Below are 23,601 nucleotides of genomic sequence, written 5' to 3'. Positions count from 1 at the left end.
GTGATTATTGTCATAGTACTAAACAACTCTTAGATTTCATCTGATTGAAAGATTGACTGTTGTTTTCCGTGATATCAAGCTGGCTGCCTCTGTCCTTGCAATAAAAGGTAAAGCAAATCACAGAGACTAGCAGCTGTAACTGAGCACATTAGACCCTGTGTGCTTAAAAAAGCATTGTGACCTACTCAAAGGCTGGCAGTCTGCAAGTATGTCCTATAGTTGGTGAACAGTGAACTGAGAAAGCAATGTGCAGTTCTCGGAGTAAGTGATTAAAGTGAGTGAGTGAAAGAAGGCAAGGTAAGAAACAAAGGATGAATCCTGTGCAGATGTATGTGTTCCTGTTTGCAAATCAACCTGCAAGTTATTGGTGTCACTGAATTCCAATGTAAAGTGTTCAAGTGGTGGCTGAGTTCCCAAAGAGCAAATGTATTGATGTGGTGAGGCTCCTGATGCAAACTTGCTTGGATAAAGGGGAGACTTCTTTCCATGGTGAATGCAGGGTGTTGGAGTGAAGCAGTTGCATGATGGCTGAGAAGAGCTTCTTGCGTGATTCAGCTGCCAGGTACCCACTCTGAAACGTGTGTTAGGAATTTGTACTTTCTGACTTCTCAGTGAAAATGTAGAAAATAAATAAGGAGAGTTAGGATTTTAATGAGATTCAAATATATGGGTATCAGGTAGTCGCCACTTAAAGACAAGATTCTGAATTTGCTATTTAAGACAAAAGCTGAAAACTTTTACTCAACGTCAACAATCGGATTTTTAAAAATTATTGTCACTTGAATCATTACCGCAATTATACACGCTATATCAGGGAAGGACAATTCTACCCTTTGAATGATATGGTACAGAATGATGTGATTTAGCCTACCCTGCCTATGACAGCTTTTTAGTATGAAGTAGCCAAGCTGTTTTTTCCACGTTCCCTGCAATTCTAATTTCCTTCAGTCGCTTATTCATTTTGAATATGCGTTCACCACATTTCCTCTTTAGTGCTTTCCAGATAACAACTTTTTCTTAAACAAAATAAAAAATTAAATGACATCCTTGTTATTTTTCCAAGTTGCTCTGCTGGATATAAACCCCATATCCACTGTTGGTGTGGGAGGTGGGGTACCAAATCTTTCAGTATGAGCCATATTATTGTCATCACTGACCTGATACTCCAGTCCCATTATTCCTGTGTTGTCACAAAAGACAGTGGTTTAATCAAGGCACTCAAAGTATCTAATTGTGGGCAGCATGGTGGCTCAGTGGTTAGCACTGCAGCCTCTCAGTACCAGGGACCTAGTTTGATTCCACCCTCAAGTGACTGTGCATACTCTACACTGACTGACATTCTCCCTGTGTCTGCATGGGTTTCCACCAGCTCCGGTTTCCTCCCACAATCCAAAAATATATGCATGGTGGATAGGCCATGCTAAATTACCCATAGTGTTCAGAGATGTGTAGGCTAGGTACATTAGCCATGAAAAATGCAGGGTTACATGGATAGAATGGGGGGGATGGGTATGGAAGGTCAATGTGGACACATTGGGCTAAATGGCCTGTTCCAAACTGTAGGGATTCTATGGATTATCTGTCCTGGAGTCCAGTTAACAAAAGTCACTGACCAGGTTTGTTTACTTAATAAAATGAAACTATGTACCATCAAAACTAGTTGGAACGCAAACCAGTTTTAAAGCCCTGAGACACTGTATAAAGATAAGCACAGACAAATGTTGATATCATGGGTAAAGGAAAAGTACTCTGGTAAACAATTCAATTGTGCCAGTCCACAGGATTTGGCATGTCCCTTTTGCTTCCCAAGACCTTGTATGCTCTGTTCACTTTGAATTCGTTAACTTCTGTGCAAGAGAAGAACAATTGGTACACTAATTTTAACATCTTTGAGTAACTGGTTAAAGGCAGCAGTTAAAGCAATTTATTTAGTTGGTAACTTGCTAACAAAGTAGTTTGTAATGGCCTGATTAATGATAATATGTTTTCAAATGTTTGTATTTAGTCATGAACTTGCCAATAGGTGGTAATAAGTGTGGTCTTATTCTGAAGCTACTCTTTCCATTGATAGGACGTTAACTGTTGCCATTGACAATACACCATGACGCTGAATTACTTTTGGAAATATTGAACAATGTTATTTTTAAAGCAAAAGACATTAAGTTGAAAGAAAGCCACTGATGTAAATTCAGTGGCTATTAAAAATAGATCCCTGTAAGGATTAGACTTAGTCCCAAGAGGAATCCGGGAATGCCACAGCTCAAGTGTCAAGGGAACTTCAGACTTTAACGCTTCAAAGCAAGAGATGCCAGTTAAAAATCTGAGCTCTGACCTATTGTGGATTGATCCGGGACTGCGTATGAAATGTGGTGGGGGGTGGCAGAAAAGGTAGTTGTGGGTGAAAGACCTGTTTGTGTTGTACCCTTCCAGGTATACTCAAAATAGTTGGTTCAAGACGAACTGTAGCCCTCTGTATGTACTTGTTTGCTAGTTTGTGGCTGAAATTGCACTATGCTAAAGTGTGCTGAGAAGGGGTATGTTAATTTCTGCTAGATATTGTGTATGCTATTTTAAAGAAATGTCTCTGATTGCTGAAAACCAGACATCAGCAGGCCACTTTCAAGGTCTGAAAGCAAAGAGCTCAAGTGAGGAAAGGGGACACGTTTTTTTTCCAGCTAGAACCAAAAATTTCCGAACTACTCCACTATCAAAGCTCCAGGAACCATCCACATCGGCTCACAACCTATTCATGGACAACAAACCAAAAAGTGATTTATGCTCTTATTTTTTAACTTTCACTTTTTGGACTCCCTTTTCGTTTGTTATCTGTGCATATATGCTGCATTTTCATTATCTTTTCTAGTTCTTTGGAAGTTAATAATGTGTTCCTTCATTAGCTCCAAGAAAGCCTCATTAAATTGACTCCTTTGAAAACATTTGAGCTGGGAAAGGTATTCTACCTCGGAAGTGTTTTTTATATCAATGTTGTTATGTCGAACCGAGTGGGAGGTGTTAAGTAAAGAAAGGAAACTAGTTCATCCCTTTTCTCTTGGGAGCATAACCATTTCAGGATACCCCCTGAATGAACTTGAATGAATTTGATACCTCACTCATGGGCAAGTTGTAATACTATTTAAATTAGCTATCTGCAAGTAAAAGCAGGAATTAAGAAAGCATCAGCTATATTATATTTTATCTGGATGTGTTTTAAAATATTTATATAATGAGTAAGTATAATGGTCACATCAGTTAATTTATTAAAAGTTAATAATTTCCAAATCTCTCTCCACTACCTTTGCTTTGTTCTATAGCAGAAATCAAAATAGCTGTAAGTTTTTAGACTTATGACTGTGGGGCTTGAAAGCTGGAAAATATTTCAAATTAATGAAGTAATTACTGTTGAATGCACTAAATCTATAATTTAAGTCTGACTGTGTGTGTCTCTCTCTCTCTCTTTACCTCTGACTATTCTAACTTGAAAGGCCTTTATCCCTACTGTCTTTATTGTGCATTTATTCTTCAAATTTATTTATTCTAAAATGTGTGACACAACTTACATGCCTAAGAACAAACTCCAAAGGTCAATGAACTGGCAAAAATATTGATGGACGACATTTCAATGAAATGACCAGGTTGCCAATGAAACCCGTACAAAGTGTATACCTGGGGAAGTAAACTTGATTGTGATGTGTTGTATGTTGAGTCTGTGATATGATTTGGTTTTGTTTAGTATCTTCTAACAATTTTGGATGTTGCCTTGGAGGTTCTTGTATCTGGATGCTTGCTTTGTGCCTCTAACAGCTTTGTTACAAAACCAAAACTTAATTTGAATGTGATTATAGAAATCTGTTCTGTATCTTTAAGGTTGAGCTAACAAATTAGGGAATGTTTTATAATTTGAAAATTTAATTGGAAGAATGATCTTAATAAACAAACTGAGATCCTTAAAAGTTGGTCACTTAAGATAAGGTTTATTCACAATAAATCAAACTCATGCTTTTTGTATGAATTATCATGCTACAAGAAATTGTACCTCTGTTGTGCTTTTAAGATTTGAAATATAGGAGCTCCTCAGGCTATTGTCCTACATCCAACCGTTTCCAGCTGCTTCATCAATGACCTTCTGTCCATCATAAGGTTCTGATGATATTCACCGTTGATTGATTGATTGCACAATGTTCACCACCATGTGCTGCTACTCCGATAACAAAGCAGTCAATGCTCAACTACAACAAGATCTGAACAATATTCAGACTTGGGCGAACAAATGGCAAGTAACATTCACACCACACAAATGCCAGGTTATGATCATTACCAATAAGAGACTATCTAACCAATCAAGCCCTTTCACATTTAATGGTGTTGCCATCACAGAATCCCCACTATCAATGTCCTGGGTTTACCATTGATCAGAATTCAGCTGGGCTCGCCACATAAATACAGTGGCCACAAGAGCATGTCAGAGGCTAGGAATAATGTAGTTGAGTTACTCACCTCCCAGCTTCCTGAAGCCTGTCCATTATCAAGAAGGCACAAGCAGGGAATGTGATGGAATACTTCCCACTTGCCTGGATGGGTGCTCCAATAAAGCTCAAAGCTTGACGCCACCCAGGGCCAAGCAATCTGTTTGATTGGCACCACATTCACAAATGTCTGTTGCCTCCACCACCGGCAGTCAACAGCAGCATCATGTACTAACTGCAAGATGCACTGCAAAAATTCACCTCCGCCTTAAACATTACCTTCTAAACCCAAGACCACTTCCATCTCGAAGAACAAGGGCTGCAATTGCATGGGAACTCCACCACCTCCAAGTTCTCCTCCAAGCCACTCACCATTCTGGCTTGACGTTCCTTTAGTGTTATTGGGTCAGAATCCTGGAAATCACTCCTTCGTGGCTTTGTGGGACAACCTACAGCATGGGGACTGCGATGGTTCAAGAAGTCAGCACAACACTCATACTCCACAAATTAATTTTTTAATAAGTATGAAATGTTCAACGTGGACGAGAATTATGGTATATGATGAAGGCTTTGAATTAACTGATTACCAAGACCTTGCAAACTTCTAACAAGCTCATATTACAAATACAATGCTAAATCAGTATGTATATGTGTAGATATTTTATAATCAGCCTGTAGCAGGTGACTTTTGAACCCTGGCCTTCTGGCTTAGAGATGGGGGTGCTACTACAAGAGCCCTTTGCATCTATGTGATTCTTGCAATTGTGACTAAAAGCAGCTGATTTTAATTGGGAAAATTCAAACACACGCTAGAAAAGGGTTCTTATGGCACTTTGGGTCTCTGGGTTTAAGTCCCATCTGCTCCATAGGTGAGTAATAACATCTCTGAAAGAAAATATAAAAACAACAAACAAGAAAAGGTCTCTTGTAGCACTTTTGGTAGTGCCCGTATCTATGTTCCAAGAGGCCCAGATTCAAATGCCACTTATTCCAGGGACATGTTGCAACATATCTGAACAGATTGATTTGAAAGTGGCAGGCTTGTTGGGGTGATTAGCTTAGGAGTGGAGCAATTGACTACAGACCAAGAGATCCCTGGTTCACTTCCAGATACTGCTTGGAATTGCATCTTAGCCCAGAATGTGTAGAAGTGCAACCTACTTTTCAAGCTGTTTTTAAATCGGGCAGGGGCCATTTCAGATAAAAGTGGTCTCCTTGGTTTTGAGGCTTTTTGGTTCCGTTTGATCATTGCACAGTGGTAATGTCGCTGGCCTTGTTATCCTTATGCTCAGTTTAACAGTTTGTCTTTTGTGTTACATTGGTAGTGTCCATGCCTCTGGGCCAGAAAATCCAGGGTCAAGTCCTGCCAGCTTAATTGACAGGCTGATTACAACATATCTATCATTGGCACTCTTTTAAATGGGCCTTAATATATAGTTTGAGCCAAAAGATCTGCCGTTCGAGTTCTATTTGTTCAAGAGGCACATTGGAGCACATCTGAACAAATTGATTAAAATAACAAAGAGAAGAGTTCTGTGACATTGCCTCAATTTATCCCACCTGCTCCAGAGGCCTGTAATACATCTCTGGATAGGTTAGTTTGAAAATATCTAAATGCTACGAATGTAGAGGAAAAAACGCACGCAACAATTTTCTTCCTATAATGGGAGTTGGTCTGTTGAAGGGAACTGTACTTATACTAAGTATTCTGAATAAACCTATGGTAGAACATACCAACTGCTGCTGCTTCCTTCAGATGCATGTTAATATAGCAGCTGTTTTTATTCCTGATCTTCTACATTTCGTATCTTTTTAAATTAAAGAAAACTAATTGTTTGCAAGATAATTAAATATATTTAATTTTTACAGATGGGCCTTGGAAAGACTATTCAAGCAATTGCACTGGCATACCTCTATAAACAGGAATGGCCCTTGTTGATCGTGGTCCCATCCTCTCTCAAGTATCCTTGGATTGAAGAAATAGAAAAATGGATTACTGAATTGAATCCAGATAACCTCAATCTAATTGAGTCTAAAAATGACATAGGGTGAGCTTGTGAAAAATGTCCATTTTTCTCGATAAGTAAGATCTAAACATATCTCAGTAAGTAAAAGCCAATTAAAATATCAGTGATATGAATTCCTACCTGTCTTTTCATTCCAAGATTACATCAGAACTACCAGCCGGTACCAGTTGATTAGTCACTACAAGCCGTTTCCTGACTTGGAAATTTCACAGTTTTAGCTTTTGAATGGAACAATGACACATTTTAGCAATTTAGCCGTTTTTTTTGTCTTGATGGAGGGATTTGAAGGGCAGAGTCTTTTTAAGAAAAATTCTCAAATTATCAGGGTGAGCATTTTGGTGGAAGACCTCTGTGCACGACATCGTATATGACCTTCAATGATAGACTAGAGTAATTGTGTGTCACTGAGCAAGTTCTTGTGGGATCTGGGGCAACTTCATGAAGGAAATCAATAGCATAAAAATGAAGTGCTGGCAAAATTTAACAGGTCATACAGCAGTTGTAGAGAGAGAAGTAGAGTTAACAGTTAAGATCAATCTGACTTCTTCAGAACTGCTCAGAAGAGCCTTTGGTTCGAAAGAGAATTCATATTGGACTTTAAAATATTAAGTCTTTCTCCGCAGATGCTGTCAGACAGAGTTTTTCCTGCACTGTCTGTATTTATTTCAGATTTGCTTTCCAGCAACTACAGTATTTAGACCACAGCAGAGGAACTGGTGAGATTTGGAATCCCTCTACACATTCATCCCCTATTAGTTGGCCTGAAAGCCCCCAACCCCTCTCCAGCCGATCACCCTCACCTCCTTCCACCTATCGTATTCCCCAAATTCCCACTACCCCCCACCCCCCTCCCCCCCACCACCTTTTATCTCCACCCACTTGGCACACCAGCCTCATTCCTCCTTGGATGCTGCCTGGCCTGTTGCGCTTTTCCAGCACCACACTTTTCAATTCTGGTCTCCAGCATCTGCAGTCCTCACGTTCTCCTGGTCTGAAAGCTCCCCATTTCTTCCTTACCATCCTCCATGTTGTGCATTTGAGCTTTTGTTTTGTGCCTTTTTATTGGGGAAACATCGATAGCTTGAGAAACAAAGCCTTCAGAGTACAGTTTGGCGTTTTTGCAGAAGTTTTGACTGAACTTCAACCTGAGCTTCAAAACTCACAAAGTTTTGACTGAAGCGGGATGTATAGGACAATTGCTCCCGATGAAAGATGATAGTTTGGAGTTGTTCGAAAGGTAGATTACATCAGTGTAATCAGTTTAGTTTGAACATTCCAGTCTAGGAGTGAATCGTTACAATCTTTTGAAGGAGTTTTTTCAAACTGAGAAACTTCAAGTTAAGTTGTACAAAGACTTCATAAAAGGATGATCAGCTCTTCAATTTTCAAATTTCAATGATAGCATTAAAGCCACAATTAAATCAAGCATTACAGAAGTGCAAGATAAGGAAGTTCTTTATCTCTGATGTGACTAATGTTTAAAAAGGTGTTCAGAAAATAATGCACTTCTATTTTAGTGTAGATTGAAATCTTTTAAATTTGTTTTCTGTGAATAATTTGGTTTATTCTATCTTCATCTCTTTTGAATAATAACCTATTGTGTTATTGATAAAACCAAATTTGCAACAACGCATGCTTGTGTTTCAGTGAAAGACCATCTTGTTAAATCTAAAGAAAACAAAATATGACATATCAAACCAGATTTGAGTCTGGGATTTGACTTGTCCAATGTAGTATCAACTGGGATGATGACAGAGTTCAACAACTTCAGAGTATTAAGTCTGTCTATAATTTTGATTGTCCCTCACACGCTCTGCTGCTTGTTTTGTTTGCCCTTGGCATATCTGACTTTGTTCTTCAATGCACACTCATCATTAACACTTAATTTGCATGTCAGCCTATCCTTTACTACCATTAGCATTCCCTCTATCATTTGCTGTGGAGCACCCTCACTAATCCACCCACTTTGTCATTATATAAGCCATTATTTTCCAGCTTTGAAAGGCCATTAGACTCAAAACATTAAGTTTGTTTTCTCACCACAGGTACTGTCCGACTAGTTGAGCTTCTTTAGCACTTTCTATTTTCATTGCAAGGTAAAGTGTCTGGAACAGGCAGAGAAATTTAGATTATAGTTGGAAGTCCTGAGAGTCTTTTTAATGTTAGATATTAAATCTGAAGCCACAGTTAATTAAAACTGTAACATAGCAGCAGTAGTAGGCCATTCAGCCAGTCAAATGTGCTCTCTCATTTAGTGAGATCATGGCTATTCTGTCAATCCTCAACTCCACTTTTGTCTTTTGTCCGTAGCCATTGATTCCCTTTTGATTAAAAATTGATCATTGACTAATATATGCAGCAGTAGCAGAATCTGCAGATACATTCGGTTCTTGGTAAACGTTGGTTTTCCAAATCGCCTTTTCACTAACCGGGTTTGTTTTGTCCTGGACGATAAGAGAAACCTCTAACTGCTTACAAATCCACTTTTCCGTCTCTGTACACTGCTGCTTAAAAGCAGCTGTTGAAGTGTAAGTTCACTGTGTACTCTGGAGTTTACCTTTGTTATCTTTACAACCTAGTAAACTGACAGACAAAACCGTTAGATGCAAGTGAATTAGATAGACGCCTATTTCTTGACAAATCAGTGAACCAGTTTTAATGTCCATGGATAAAATATTAATTTCAACGCAGATTTGTTTATTCCAAATGGATTTCAGAAAGCTTTCCTCAATCTGTGATCTACAATAGCCACTTTAAGTCCATGTTCCTTTTTTTTAAAACACATTTTAGTCCATGCCAGATCTCAGATTTAACAATGAGATGTGTAAGTTAAAATTTGACAGTTTATATATTTAACATTATTGTAACAGATTAAAAAGATCATTGTGGAAGTTGTTATTGTGGTATTGCCTGAATTACAAAAGTCAGCAATGTGTTTTTTTTAGATTAGATTAGTGTGCAAACAGGTCCTTTTGACCCAACAAGTCCACACCGACCCTCCGAAGAGTAACCCACCCAACCCCATTTCCCTCTGACTAATGCACCTAGCACTATGAGTAATTTAGCATGGTCAATTCACCTGACCTACACATCTTTGAACTGTGGGAGGAAACCGGAGCACCCGGAGGAAACCCACACAGACACTGGGCAATGTGCAAACTCCGCACAGACAGTCGCCTGAGGCTGGAATTGAACCTGGGACCCTGGTGCTGTGAGGCAGCAGTGCTAATCACTGAGCCATCGTGCCACCCGTGTTGGAACTCATTATGCAAGTCTTGGGCACACTATGCATGAACATTTGTCTTATTTAGAAGCCATCAGTCTTTTATAAACAAAGTATTGAGAGATCCACCACATTGGAATCTCTGATAAGAGGTAAAGATACTGAAATGATATGATTGTCACAGCTTAGCTATCATTTATCTAACAGGTCTCTTACTCTGTCAACTTGTGAATCCTGATCAAAATGGCAAACTGAACTTAAAATTTTCGCGTTGCAACTAAAATAATCTAGTTTCAGGCAGGAAATAAATAAGATGTTGTTTTCCCTTGTGTCCTTCTGTTCAGAGTATTTCATAGTAGTATTACTTCTTTCCCTCTATGCTGCTCCTTTTTTGATCAATAAATCATCTTAATTTGAAGGCAAACCTCTTTTTGAAGCTTATATAAACCTTCCTAAGGGAACACGATTCCATCATGTTTGATAAATGACATCAGGCCATCTTATCAGTTGCAAACTATATTTTTCACCTCAAGACTGTAGGGGCTCTCAGTCTGTTGGCTTTTATTCTCATCTGCATGAACTGTACCAGCTGAGACTCAAATGTATCCAAATTTAGCAATTTTCTTACCATCAAATTAAGCTATTCTTTGTATTTTGACATTGAAATAAAGTGATAAGCCTCTTTATTTGTTTCTTTTTTTTCTTGCCCCAATCAGCCTTCAATACAGAGTTGGCAGATGATGAGCTATAACTCTCATTCCATTAACAAGTAATTCAAAATTTCCTTGTATTAATTCTCCTCTATCTACCTTGTCTGCGGCTGAATCTTACTTAAGTAATAGACCATTACAGCATGGAAGCAGACCCTTCGATCCAACTCGTCCATGCTGACCAGATATCTTAAATTATTCTAGTCCTATTTGCTAACATTTGGCCCATACCCCTCTAAACCCTTCCTATTCATACACCCAGCCTTTTAAATGTTGCAATTGTACCAGCCTCTACCACTTCCTCTGGCAGCTCATTCCATATACATACCACCATCTGGGTGTAAAGGTTGCTCCTTTGGTCCCTTTAAAATCTTGCCCCTTTCACCTTAAACTTATGCCTCTAGGAGGAGACATGAAGGTTCAGTTAAGGCACTTGAGAGTTACAAGCTAGCCAGGAAAGACCTAAAGAGAGAACTAAGAAGGTGGGGGGGGAAACATGTGAAGTCCTTGGCAGATGGGATCAAGGAAAACCCTAAAGCTTTCTATCGGTATATCACAAATAAAAAATAATTAGAGGTCGGGGACGTGCTGGGTGCCGGGGGCCTGGGCTGGATGCTGCCGCAGGACATAGTGAGCAGGGCAGTGGTAGACGTCCGGTACATGGCCACCGCTATCCGATGCCTTAAAACAGCAGTGCTCTGATCTGACGTAGTGCACCAGTTGGAGGACGCTCAGGTGTGCGGTGGGATCCAGTCCGCGCTGACCCCAGCCCGGACGGAATTTCACATTGGCCCCAAGATCTCATACTTCCCGTGGGAGCCTGTGCCCCACAACCTGAGCTGCCTCCGGAATTTTAATTTTGTTCCCTTTCAGGGGGTAAAAAGGCGGGCCCTGTATCGATTGCTGCTGCACACCATCCACCTCTTCTCCCTCATCCACCGTCCGGACACGCTTTGGCGTGCCCATTTGCCACTGGGCAGTGGGGATCCCCAGTGGAGGACTCTCTACGCGGGAGTCCTCCCCCTTTCTCTTGGGGATCTGGGGTGGAGGGTGCTGCACGCAGCGGTGCCCTGCAACCGCAGATTGCAGTGGTTCACGGACTCCCAGCCCGACTGCTTGTTCTGTGGTGCTGTGGAGTCCGTGGACCATGTTTATATTGGGTGTAGGCGTTTGCACTCCCTTTTTGATTTTCTTAAAAACCTCCTCCTCTGCTTTTGGTTGCACTTCAGTCCCACACTCCTGATCTTCGGGCACCCGGTACGGAGGAGGGAGGGCAGGTCTGAAGACCTCCTCGTGGGTCTGCTCCTGGGCCTGGCCAGGCTGGCCATAAACAGGTTCAGGCAGCAGGTCGTTAGGGCCGGCTGCCTGCCCCTCTTCCGCGGTTACGTTAGAGCCTGGGTGTCCTTGGAGGAGGAGCATGCAGTATCCACCAACACCCTGGAGTTGTTCAGGGAGAGGTGGGCACCGCAGGGAGTGGAGTGCATTATTTCCCCCTCCAACTCTATTTTGATTTAATCCCTGCCGTCCCCTTCAGTGTTTGATCACACAGCATTGCCCTCTGATGTGAAGGACACTGCTTGTCACTGGCCACTCGGGTGTTTTCCTATCTTCCTGGTGGTGGAAATTGAATAAAGCTTCATGCACCTTGTGTCTCTCACTGTGTCTCACACCTGCACACACACACCATGCGTGCTGGGGAAAAATATATTTAAAAAATGATGAGTGTAAGAATAGGGCAAATCAAGGACAGTAGTTGGACGTTGTGACAGTCGTGGAGTTTGAGGGATAGGACAAGTGCTAAATGAATATTTTTCGTTAGTATTCACACTGGAAAAAGACAATGCTGTTGGGGAGAATACTGAGGTACAGGCTACTACACTAAACAGGATTGAGGTTCATAAGGAGGAGGTCTTGGCATTTTTCGAAAGTGTGAAAAGAGATCAATCCCCTGGGCCGGATGAGATTTATACCAGGATTCTCTGGGAAGCCAGGAAGGAGATTGCAGAGCCTTTGGCTTTGATCTTTATGTCACCATTGTCTAAAAGAATAGTTCCAGAAGCCTGGAGGATAGCAAATGTTGTCCCCTTGCTCAAGAAGGGGAGCAGAGACAACCCTGGTAATTATAGACCAGTGAGCCTTACTTCGGTTGTGGGTAAAGTGTTGGAAAAGGTTGTCAGATATAGGATTTATATTATCTTGAAAGTAATATGTTGATTAGGGATAGTTAACACAGTTTTGTGAAGGGTAGGTTGTGCCTCACAAACTTTACTGAGTTCTTTGAAATGGTGATGAGGGTAAAGCGGATGATGTGGTGTATATGGTTTTCAGTAAGGTGCTTGATAAGGTTCCCCCCGGGTAGGCCATTGCACAAAATATGGAGGCGTGGGATTGAGGATGATTTAGTGGTTTGGATCAGAAATTAGCAAGTTGTAAGAAGACAGAGGGTGATGGTTGATGGGGAAATGTTCATCCTGGAGTTCAGTTACTAGTGGAGTACCGCAGGGATCTGTTTTGGGTCCTCTGCTGTTTGTCATTTTGATTTCCACTGTAAAAGTGCTATCCATTATTATCAATTCCTCTGCCTCTGCTGCATCTATCATTTCCACTCCAGAACTTCCCAGATGGCCTCCTACTTCAAGGACCACAATTTCCCTTGCCAAGAACATCCAGCAGCTTATCCCCTTACTTCCTGCACCTTTGCCCTTGAATCCCACCCCTCCAACCGCAACAAGGATAGAAACCACCACCCCCACACCTTCCACCCCTTCAATCTCCAGATACAACGCATCATCCTCCGCCATTTTCATCACCAACAAACAAACCCTACCACCACAGATCTATTTCCCTCCCCACCCCTTTAACCATTCCACAAAGACCATTCCCTCTGCAACGCCCTCCACTCCCAGCACCTCCCCTTGCCACCACAAGAGGTGTAAAACCTGTGCACTCACCTCCCCCGTCGCCGTCATCCAAGGTCCCAAAGGATCCTTCCACGTCCAGCAGAGATTTTTGTTCACATCCAAAAACCTCATCTACAGTGTCTTTTGCTCTGTGTGGTCTCCTGTGTATTGGGGAGTTGGCATGCCAACTTGCGGAATGTTTCAGAGAGCATCTCTGGGACACGCATTGAACAATCCAACTGTCCTGTGGCCGTCCACTTCAACTGCCCCTCCCACTCTGCCAAGGACATGCAAGTCCTGGCCCTCCTTCACTGCCAAATCCAAGCCAACTGATGACTGGAGGAAGAACACCTCATCTTTTGCATTGGGACTCTCCAACTACACAAAATCAATGTTGATTTCACCAGTCTCCTCATCTCCCCCCCCCCCCCCCCCCCCCCCCCCCACACTGTATTCCAGATCTAAATCTCCAACTCGACACTGCCCTCTTGCACTGTCCCTCTGGCAACTGTTGGAGAAGAATAATATTGTTCACAAAGCCGAAAAGAGATGATGAAGACCAATCAATCCTTTTATGGAAATCTACCAACACCATGTCCCTGCATCCCCACTCATCATTCAATGCATTGAATTGGCCTTTTGAAGAATTTTGTCACTGATGCAAGCCTTGGGGAGACTTGATTATCACTGTATTCATCTTGTGTGTCAGCCTTCTAATAGAATTTTATCAAAAATGTCTGGTAGATTTAGGAAATACACGAAGTTTTCTAATGACCATTCAAGATGTTGCATCATTGAAAATGTTTAATGTGGTTGGTCACAAGTTGTTTGATCCTTCTGAAATGGTGTTATCAGCGATGTCTGTTCCTTGATTCAATGATGATGTCTCCTTGGGGTTGCGTATTTCAACCATGATTCTTCATGTGTCCAACTGATTCTTGACCCACATCAACTTCCATGAGGTGGTGCAATCTAAAGTGCAGGATTTGTTTCCTTTGCTGCTACAGCCCTGCCTTGAGATTAGCATATTGTGACACAAAGCATGAACAGTTTGTCATAATTTTCAAGGATTGGTAGCAAGCTCTTCCTGTCAGTGCTGCTGTGCTTCAAAGAAGCTTCAGTATATTTGATGTATTTTCTTTGTCTTCACTTGGAATGCTGGCCATTGAGTCCTAGGAGAACAAGACCTAATAGGGAGACATCTTTGACCATCTGGGTACAGTTTCCAGTGCATTTCAGTTGACTTTGCTGGGGTTTTGTCCAAATGCTTGTGAAACTCACTTCAGGAATGAGATGAGCATTTGTTTGACAATCCTCCCATTAAATCTTAAGATGCAGTGGAGGTATTACTGGTAGAATTTCTATGGAATTAAGTGTGCTTATGAATTCTTGGTACATAGTCCAGGTCTCACCAAATGTAGGAGTGTGGTGATGAGAAGTCTGTGCTAAGACTCTAATTGACTTATCTTTCTGTTACAATCTCATATGCTCATTATCATAGTTGGTAGAAGGCCAAGTTGATGCAGCTAATCTGATGTTGGGTATCCTCCTCAGTCGTGACGTTTTAAGAGAAATGGCTATCAAGATATGAGAAGTAATTGTCATCATCATCATTTATGAGAGGTGGAATATTAGGTTGACATGATTTCTATTTTGGAGCATTCAGAGTTTGAGTCTGCAGTGTTAGAACAATTAAAAGTAGTTTGCAAAGCTGGTTGGAGTGGGCAATGTCACTCTGCATGTCTCTGGAGATCAGTTTAGTTTTGACACTGAGGCAACTAAGGCTTAAGAGTTTCCGATCTAGGCATTATTTGCAACATTACTTGCACAGTGTGTATCCAATATTATATCATGCTTTACAAAATCATTCAGTGATTGATATTTGAGGAGGTGAATCACAGGAAAGACAGTGACAAAGATTCCTCTGAAAGGTCTAAAACCACTCGACCTCTTGGCAAATTTTCTCAGCCACAGCAATACGCAATTCAGGAGAATAATGTAATGGATTTTGTAACAAACACAAGGAAGATTCCTCGATTGGTCCCGCAGTATGATTACTCTCCCTTGAAGATAGTTATAATTGTAATAGTTCATAAGTGGGTGTCTTTATGTGAGAGTTGAGGGTTGGGAAAAAAGATAATTATTCTTCTGAAAGTTGTTGGATCAATAAATGAACTTGTGTAATTTGTAGGGGGAAGAAATGAAACGTAGTATTTAAATATAGGAAAATAGGTTATAGTATTTGCTACTGTTAACCAGTCAAAACATTAGCTATATTGGTATTACATGATGCACTTTCTTGTGGAAGGTATTTTCCAACTGCATATCAATATCTAAATATATAAGGAGCTCTTGTGTCACACTGGTAGTGTCTCTACCTTTTGAACCAGAAGGCCCAGGTTCAAGTTCCACCTACTGCAGAGGTATGTAATAAGATCTCTGAACAGATTGCTTAGAAGATATCTGCAGCTTTTTTTAAAACACATTAAAATGTTCAGTTTCATTGATGTTGTTTTGGATTTTCTTGAGATGACATAACCTTCACTCAAAATGTGAAATCCTTGTTTTAGAATTCCCTTTCAAACCCCTTGGTTGAAAAAATTGGCAGTTAGTCCGTTAGGGACACTGGCTGGACGAGCCGCTCAAAATGGCAGACTTCAGAAAATCCAGATAATAAAGCATGCTGAGAAGTCTGTTATTGATCAGGCCCGACCCCTCAAAATATTTTAAGCAGGTAGCCCAGACCGTAACTTTGCTCTTTGTTGTAGGTAAGCAAATAGTGGACATTCCCAGAATGAATTAGCTGATCTGACTACCAAGTTTTAAACAAACAGAATTTATTTACAAAATTACGGAATGAAACACAAAGAACAGAAAATAGAATACCTGATAACTATTCAAAAACCAGAGACTATCCCGACTTAATGATGCTGTTCCGTAAATACTTGCAACAGTCCCAATAAACACATTTCTTAGCACAAAGGGTAAAAATGAAACAAGCCAAGCTTACAGGCTTGAAGTCAGAGTACCTGACTGGACTTGCCTCAGCAGCCTTTCTTGACACACTGCTGCTAAACTGAATCAAAATTCTAATCTAAACAAAGTCCAGCTACACAGTTAGCTGGGCACTCCCACTTGATTATACTTTTTTTTAAGTCATGAAAGTTTTAGGCCAGAGGCATTATCTATTAGGGGTAAACAAAAAGGGCCCCCAAAAAAGACTTTCAAACCCAACCTAGTTGGAACCTGGCCAATTACATCCTCTCTGGAGAAAAAAAATTACTCAAGGGTGTAGTAACTTTTTGTTTTCAAAAAAAAAGTTACAACAAATCGAGCCAAGTGTTGGCCAAAAGTATTTCTACTAAAAACACTGAAATAAACAAGCTGCAGACCCAGACAGGCTGCAGCTGCAGACAGCAGAAAATAGAATTGGGTAAAAACAAGGACTGCAGATGCTGGAACCAGAGTCTAGGTTAGAGTGGTGCTGGAAAAGCCCAGCAGGTCAGGCAGCATCCGAGGAGTAGGGAAATCGACGTTTCAGGCAAAAGCCCTTCTTCAGAATTGACCCAGCCCATTCACAGTACAATAGGAAACATTGAGCTGTTTCCCAAACAAAGGGACACCTCACAGCCTTATTTGGGAAAGGCTAGCTGACCTATGTGCTCGAAAACCTTCAGAAATGAAGGCCCAAGGACCGTCAACACATCAATGCCTGACTGGGTCCGATCAATCTATTTTGGTGGACATCAAAGGCCCTCCCAAAAGGGCATGAAAACTTCCAAGTGTAAGAATTGCTGCAACACCACCCTCCGGAGTGGTAACTCGAGACCAACACCTGTGAAGTGGAGACGACCTTGGGACCACTGGGAGAAGAAGACCAGACAATTGTCGCCACATTGAGCAAGATCTAGTGTGGTGGTATTTCATCATTCAAAGTTAAGTTAAAGTATTAGATAGTTAATTAGATTTGTAGTGTTAATTGCTAGTTTGTAGTGATTGTGTTGGAATAGATAATGATCATTTCTTATTACCGTTAGGAGTTGACTCACAGTTCTTTGCTGAATAAAAGGGTCAAAACACTGTGTGGCAAGCACAACAAAACTGTGTAAAGGTAGTCACAGAGGACCATTGAGCTGCTTTGTCATGAGAGAAAGACAACTGGCAGTGTTGCTAACTTAAGGGTCACTGCACTTCGGGTGAGGGAAAGGTTGAGAAGGAGAGTCCTTAGTGGTAACCTCAGTTGGTGTGGAAAAAAGTGAGGAAAATTATAAATTACAGCTGGAAGTATTTCTAACTTCCTTGGGTGCCAACTGTGATATTGTTTAACTAGATTTTGTGAATTAATCAGATATGTGAAAATAGATTAATCTCAACATGCATCATTATGCCGAAAGATGAATTATCTTAACGAATGTTAGAACAGTCTCAAGATACCAAATGGCATACTCCTGCTCCTATGTTTTTCAATGTATGGGGTTGGAAGGGCCTCCCTTGAGTTCCAGGACCTCATTCGAGAATGTCAAGCTTGACATCTTTTCATCTAGTGTCCTAGTCTCAACTCTTGCATCAATTTGTTCTAACTCTTGATACATTTTATGAAATCATTATTTCCTGATGAATGTCCTAAAATACATCAACATTATTACATGATGTAAATGCAAGATACCTAAAAGTGCTAGAGTTTTCATTTATTAACCTCATGAAAAACAATAAGATTGTACATATGAAACAGTCTGGATTATAGGGTTGATTAGTCCCCTAATAAGTGAATAGTACCTAAAATTGATGGAATAGGTCACAAACTTCTATATTAGTGGCTTCTTTACTTACGATGTACTTTGACAAGCTTTAATTTAATTGTGTAATTTGTGTATAGCCTGCAAATTATAAATTTATTCATGCAAAATTTTGTCTATAAAAATATTTTCATAACAAATTGTTTGTACTTTGTAGGAGAATTCCAACCAGCAAAATTACCATCTTGGGCTATGGTCTGTTAACAAATGATGCACAGACTTTAGTGGATGCTCTTTACGAGCAAAATTTCCAAGTTGTCATAGTTGATGAGTCTCACTATATAAAGTCACGTAATGCAGCACGAAGCACAATTTTGGTACCTATTGTGCAAAAAGCTGCGAGGGCAGTTCTGTTGACTGGAACTCCTGCACTTAGTCGCCCAGAAGAGGTGAGTCTGTTAATATTATTTTTATAACCTTTTTCAAAGTACATAAATTAATTGAGTTTTGTTAATTTTTGCAACATTTACTGTTTTTATTTTCAAGTAAAGGATCAAGGTTTTGGTAATACAGAGCTTAATTGTCATCCATTACTTTAAAGTTATTGGTTGGCAGGTCAGTTTGGCTTCGTGGTATATACATTCTGAATTTTTTAGGAAGTCATGCCCATGCCATCTGTATGAGATGAACACTTCGGCAGTAACAGGAGAAATAGGAGCAGGAGTAGGCCATCTGGTCCTTCGAGCCTGCTCCACCATTCAGCATGATCATGGCTGATCTTTTCATGGCCTCAGCTCCACTTACCCACCCTTTCTCCAAGTGTCACCAGCTGCTTGTACTCTGGTTTTCAGAACTTAAGGGATGGCTTGGATTACTGTTCTGCATCCACAAAGCAGAGAATTATGTGAGTAACACATTTTTGACAAGTGATCACTCCACAGGTTAGAAGCATACAGGCAGAAATTGAATGACCACCAAACATTCTAAAATAACCAACCAGGGATTGCAGCATTCCTTTTGAGTTTTGGAATTCTCTATCCTCGAAGGCTGTGCTTGCTCAGTCATTCGTAAGACTCAAAACATTCATTAATAGTTATCTGGAAACTAGTAACATCAAAGAATAAAAGGATATCATGAAAAAGTAATGTTGAGATAAATGGTCAGCAATCATTAAATAAATGGCAGAACAGGCATGGTAGGCTGAATGGCTACTCTTTTGGCCTTTGAGTTTAAATGCTCTTTGGTTGTAAAGAGGGCATAAGGTGTCTACAAAGGAGTACCAACAGTTTAAGTAACTGGGTAAGAAAAAGGGAAGATTTGGAAAACTGTAGGATAATGAATCTTGTCCATTTTGCAGGAGGATAGAAGAGCACTATATTATTTAAATGCAAAGTGATTGCAAAATTCTGCAGCATGGAGGAATCTGGGTATTTTAGTACATGAATCACAAATGGTAGTATGCAGGTACAGCTAGTAATCAGGAAGGCAAATTGAGTATAAAAATTGTTAAAAGAATACTTAACTTTTGTTTAACATCCTTTTAACAAAAAGAAGTTTGGTTAAAGTTGGAAGGTTTTGTTGCCGTTACACGCCACGTTAATGAGAATACATTTGGAGTACCGTGTACACTTTGGCCTCCTTGCTTAAGAAAGGATGAAATTGCATCCAAAACTGTTCACAGAAGTTTAACTTGACTGACTTCTCAAATAAAGAGGTTATCTTGCCAGGAAAGATGAGACTGGTTGGGCCCTTTATCATTTAAGTTCAGAAGGCAGAGCTTATCTTAATGAAGCACATCAGACTGAGGGTACTTGACAAGTATGACACCATGTGGATGTTTCCTTTGATAGGGAGGTTAAAGCTTTTGGGACACAGTTTAGAGTCAGAGGGACCTACCATTTAAGCATGTTTTTTTTGTCTCTGTCTCTGAGAATGATTAACCTGTGGAATTCTGTGACCCCCGAAAGCAATAGATGGAGGGTCATTCAATATTTGTAAAGTTGAGCTTGGTAAATTCTTTATTAACAAGGGAGTGAAAGGTTTTAGCAGGTAAATAAAAAAGTGGAGTTGAAGCCGCATTCGGGTCAGCCATGAATTTTTCTGCATGGCAAAGCGTCCGGGGCAGGGAGGTCTGGGGAAGGCCTAATTTGCATGTGTTCTTATTTGTTTGAATATTCATCCCTGAAGGATGTTTGAATGTCAATGATTTCTACTGTCCATATGCATAACATTGCAAGAAAAGAACTGCAGATACTGGAAATCAAAAACAAAAACTAAAATTGCTGGAAAAATTCAACAAGTCTGGCAGCCTCTGTGCAGAGAAAGCAGAGTTCATGTTTCAGGTCCAGTGACCCTTCTTCAGAGCTGATTGTAGTGAGGGAAATGCTGGTATATATGCTGAAGATGGAGTAGTTGTTGGGGGGGGGGGGGGGGTGAAATGTTGGGAGGAGAGGAGTAAACGATAGGTGGAGATGAAGGCCAGAGAGTCATAGAGATGTACAGCATGGAAACAGACCCTTCAGTCCAACCCGTCCATGCTGACCAGATATCCCAACCCAATCTAATCCCACTTGCCAGCACCTGGCCCATATCCCTCCAAACCCTTCCTATTCATATACCCATCCAAATGCCTTTTAAATTTACAATTGTACCAGCCTCCACCACTTCCCCTGGCAGCTCATTCCATACATGTACCACCCTTTGTGTGGAAAAAGTTGCCCCTGAGGTCTCTTTTGTATCTTTCCCCTTTCACCCTAAACCTATATCCTCTCTAGTTCTGGACTCCCCGTCCCCAGGGAAAAGACTTTGCCTACTTACCCTATCCATGCCCCTCATAACCCTTCATAATTTTGTAAACCTCTATAAGGTCACCCCTCAGCCTCCGACACTCCAGGGGAAAAAAGTCCCAGCCTGTTCAGCCTCTCCCTATAGCTCAAATCCTCCAATCCTGGCAACATCCTTGTAAATTTTTTCTGAACCCTTTCAAGTTTCACAACATCTTTCCGATAGGAAGGAGACCAGAATTGCACGCAATATTCCAACTGTGGCCAAACCAATGTCCTGTACAGCTGCAGCATGACCTCCCAACTCCTGTAGTCAATACTCTGACCAATAAAGGAAAGCATACTAAACGCTTTCTTCACTATCCTATCTACCTGCGACTCCACTTTCAAGGAACTATGAACCTGTACTCCAGGCTCTCTTTATTCAGCAACACCCCCTAGGACCTTCCCATTAAGTGTATAAGTCTTGCTAAGATTTGCTTTCCCAAAAATGCAGCTTCTGCCACTTCTCAGACCATAGGCCCATCTGGTCAAGATCCTGTTGTAATCTGAGGTAACCTTCTTCACTGTCCACTACATCTCCAATTTTGGTGTCATCTGCAGACTTACTACTTGTACCTCTTATGCTCACATCCAAATCATTTATGTAAATGACAAAAAGTAGAGGGCCCAGCACCGAACCTTGTGGCACTCCACTGGTCACAGGCCTCCAGTCTTAAAAACAACCCTCCACCACCACCCTGTGTTTTCTACCTTTTGAGCCAGTTCTGTATCCAAATAGTTAATTCTCCCTGTATTCCGTGAGATGTAACCTTGTTAACCAGTCTCCTATGGGGTACCTTGTAGAATGCCTTACTGAAGTCCATATAGATCACATCTGCTGCTCTGCCCTCATCAGTCCTCTTTGTTACTTCTTCAAAAAACTCAATCAAGTTTGTGAGACGCAAAGCCATGTTGACTATCCCTAATAAGTCGGGATAGAGAGAACCTCAGGTGAACAGACAAAGGAGTGGGTAAAGGTCAGCCTGAGGGAATGAATCGTTGCTAATGGAAACTGTTAGTGGTTGACAATGGGTTGGTATTGATGGCAACCTGTGTGATAACAAGGGCTAGCGTGTGGAGGTTGGGGTAAAGACACAGAAGAAGGTGCTCAGGCACTAAAATGATTCAACTCTATATTGAATCCAGAAGACTGCAGAGTCCCCAAGTGGAAAATGAAATGCTGTTCTTCTAGCTTGTGCTGAGTTTTGCTGGAGCATTGCAGCAAGTCCGACACAAATGTTGGCCGGGGAACATGGTGGCATGTTGAAATAGCAGGCAATAGGAAGTTCAGTGTCATTTTTGCAGAGAGAATTTAGGTGTTCTGTAATGTGATCCCCAGTTATATTTGTCTCCCTAGTGTAGAGCAGTTAGAACATGGATAAGGACAGGCCCTTCAGCCCTTGATGTTATGCCGGCCTGTTATCCTACTCTAAGATTAAACTAATCTACATACCCTTCATTTCTCTTTCATCCAAGAGTCACTTAAATGTCCCTAATATCTCTGAACCTACGACCACAGCTAGCAGTATATTCCACGCACCCATCACTGTCTCTGTAAAGAACCTACCTCTGACATTTCCCCTAAACCTTCCTCCAATCACCTCATAAATTTATGCCCCCTCGTGATAGCGAACTTTGCCCTAGAAAAAAGTCTCGACCATTCACTCTATCTATGCTTCTCATCATCTTGTATACTTCTATCAAGTCACCACTCATCCTTCTATGCTCCAATGAGAAAAGCCCTAGCTTCTTCAACATTCCTTCATAAGGCATGCCCTCCAGTCAGGTAGCATTCTGGTAAATCTCCTCTGCACCCTCTCTTAAGCTTTCACATCCTTCCTATAATGAGGCGACTAAAACTGTGATCCATCCAGGGCTCTATAGAGCTGCAGCATAACCTTGCAGCTCTTAAACTCAATCCCCCTGTCAATGAAAGCCAACACACCATAACTGTTCTTAACAACCCTATCAACTTAAATGGTAACGTTTTGAAGGATCAATAAGATGTGGACCCCAAGATCCCTCTGTTCCTCCACACTGTCAAGAATCCTGCCTTTAACCCTATATTCTGTATTCAAATTTGACCTACCAAAATGAATCACTTCACACTTTTTCAGGTTGAACTCCATCTGCCATTTATCAGCCCAGTTCTGCATGCAGTCGATTTTCCCATTGCAACCTACCACACTATCCACCACTCCACCAACCTTGGTGTCATCGGCATACTTACTAACCCACTCTTCCACTTCCTGGTCCAAGTCATTTATAAAAATCTCGAAGAACAGAGGTTCCAGAACAGATCCCTTCAGAACACCCCTAGTCACTGAACTCCAGGTTGAATACTTTCCATTTACTACCACCCTCTGTCTTCCATGGACCAGCCGATTTTGTATCCAAACAGACAGATTTCCCTACATCCCATGCCTCCTTACTTTCTGAATGAGCCTATCATGGGGAATCTTATCAAACGCCTTGCTAAAATTCATGTACAGCATATCCACCGCTGTACCTTCAATGTGTTTTGTCACATCCTCAAAGAATTCAATAAGGCTTGTGAAGCTCCTGCCCCTCTCAAAGTCATGCTGACTATCTCTAATCAAACTATGGTTTTCCAAGTAATCATCAATCCTGTTTCTCAGAATCCTCTCCAATAATTTGCCCACCACAGATGTAAGGCTGAGTCTGCAAAGAACATTGCCAAAGGCGTAGCAGTATCT

At 41.0% G+C, this 23,601-nt stretch overlaps 1 protein-coding gene across 5 annotated transcripts in view; it reads left to right on the top strand.

Moving 5' to 3' along the window:
- Positions 1 to 23,601, top strand: part of zranb3 (zinc finger, RAN-binding domain containing 3) — a 186,525-nt gene that overhangs the window by 60,236 nt on the left and 102,688 nt on the right. For 4 of the 5 annotated variants that reach the window (XM_072579672.1, XM_072579673.1, XM_072579671.1 and 1 more), the window contains 2 exons: positions 6,333 to 6,511; positions 18,277 to 18,508. In XM_072579672.1, coding sequence (XP_072435773.1) covers positions 6,333 to 6,511; positions 18,277 to 18,508 — 411 coding nt within the window. Of the gene's footprint in view, positions 1 to 4,051; positions 4,271 to 6,332; positions 6,512 to 18,276; positions 18,509 to 23,601 lie in introns of all 5 variants that reach the window. The other variant, XM_072579674.1, reaches the window with a different exon arrangement.

The sequence above is a fragment of the Chiloscyllium punctatum genome, chromosome 10 (genome assembly GCF_047496795.1).
Source record: "Chiloscyllium punctatum isolate Juve2018m chromosome 10, sChiPun1.3, whole genome shotgun sequence".
NCBI lineage: Eukaryota > Metazoa > Chordata > Chondrichthyes > Orectolobiformes > Hemiscylliidae > Chiloscyllium > Chiloscyllium punctatum.
Note: the sequence above shows the minus strand (reverse complement) of the source record. Positions and strands in the feature narration are given on the sequence as shown.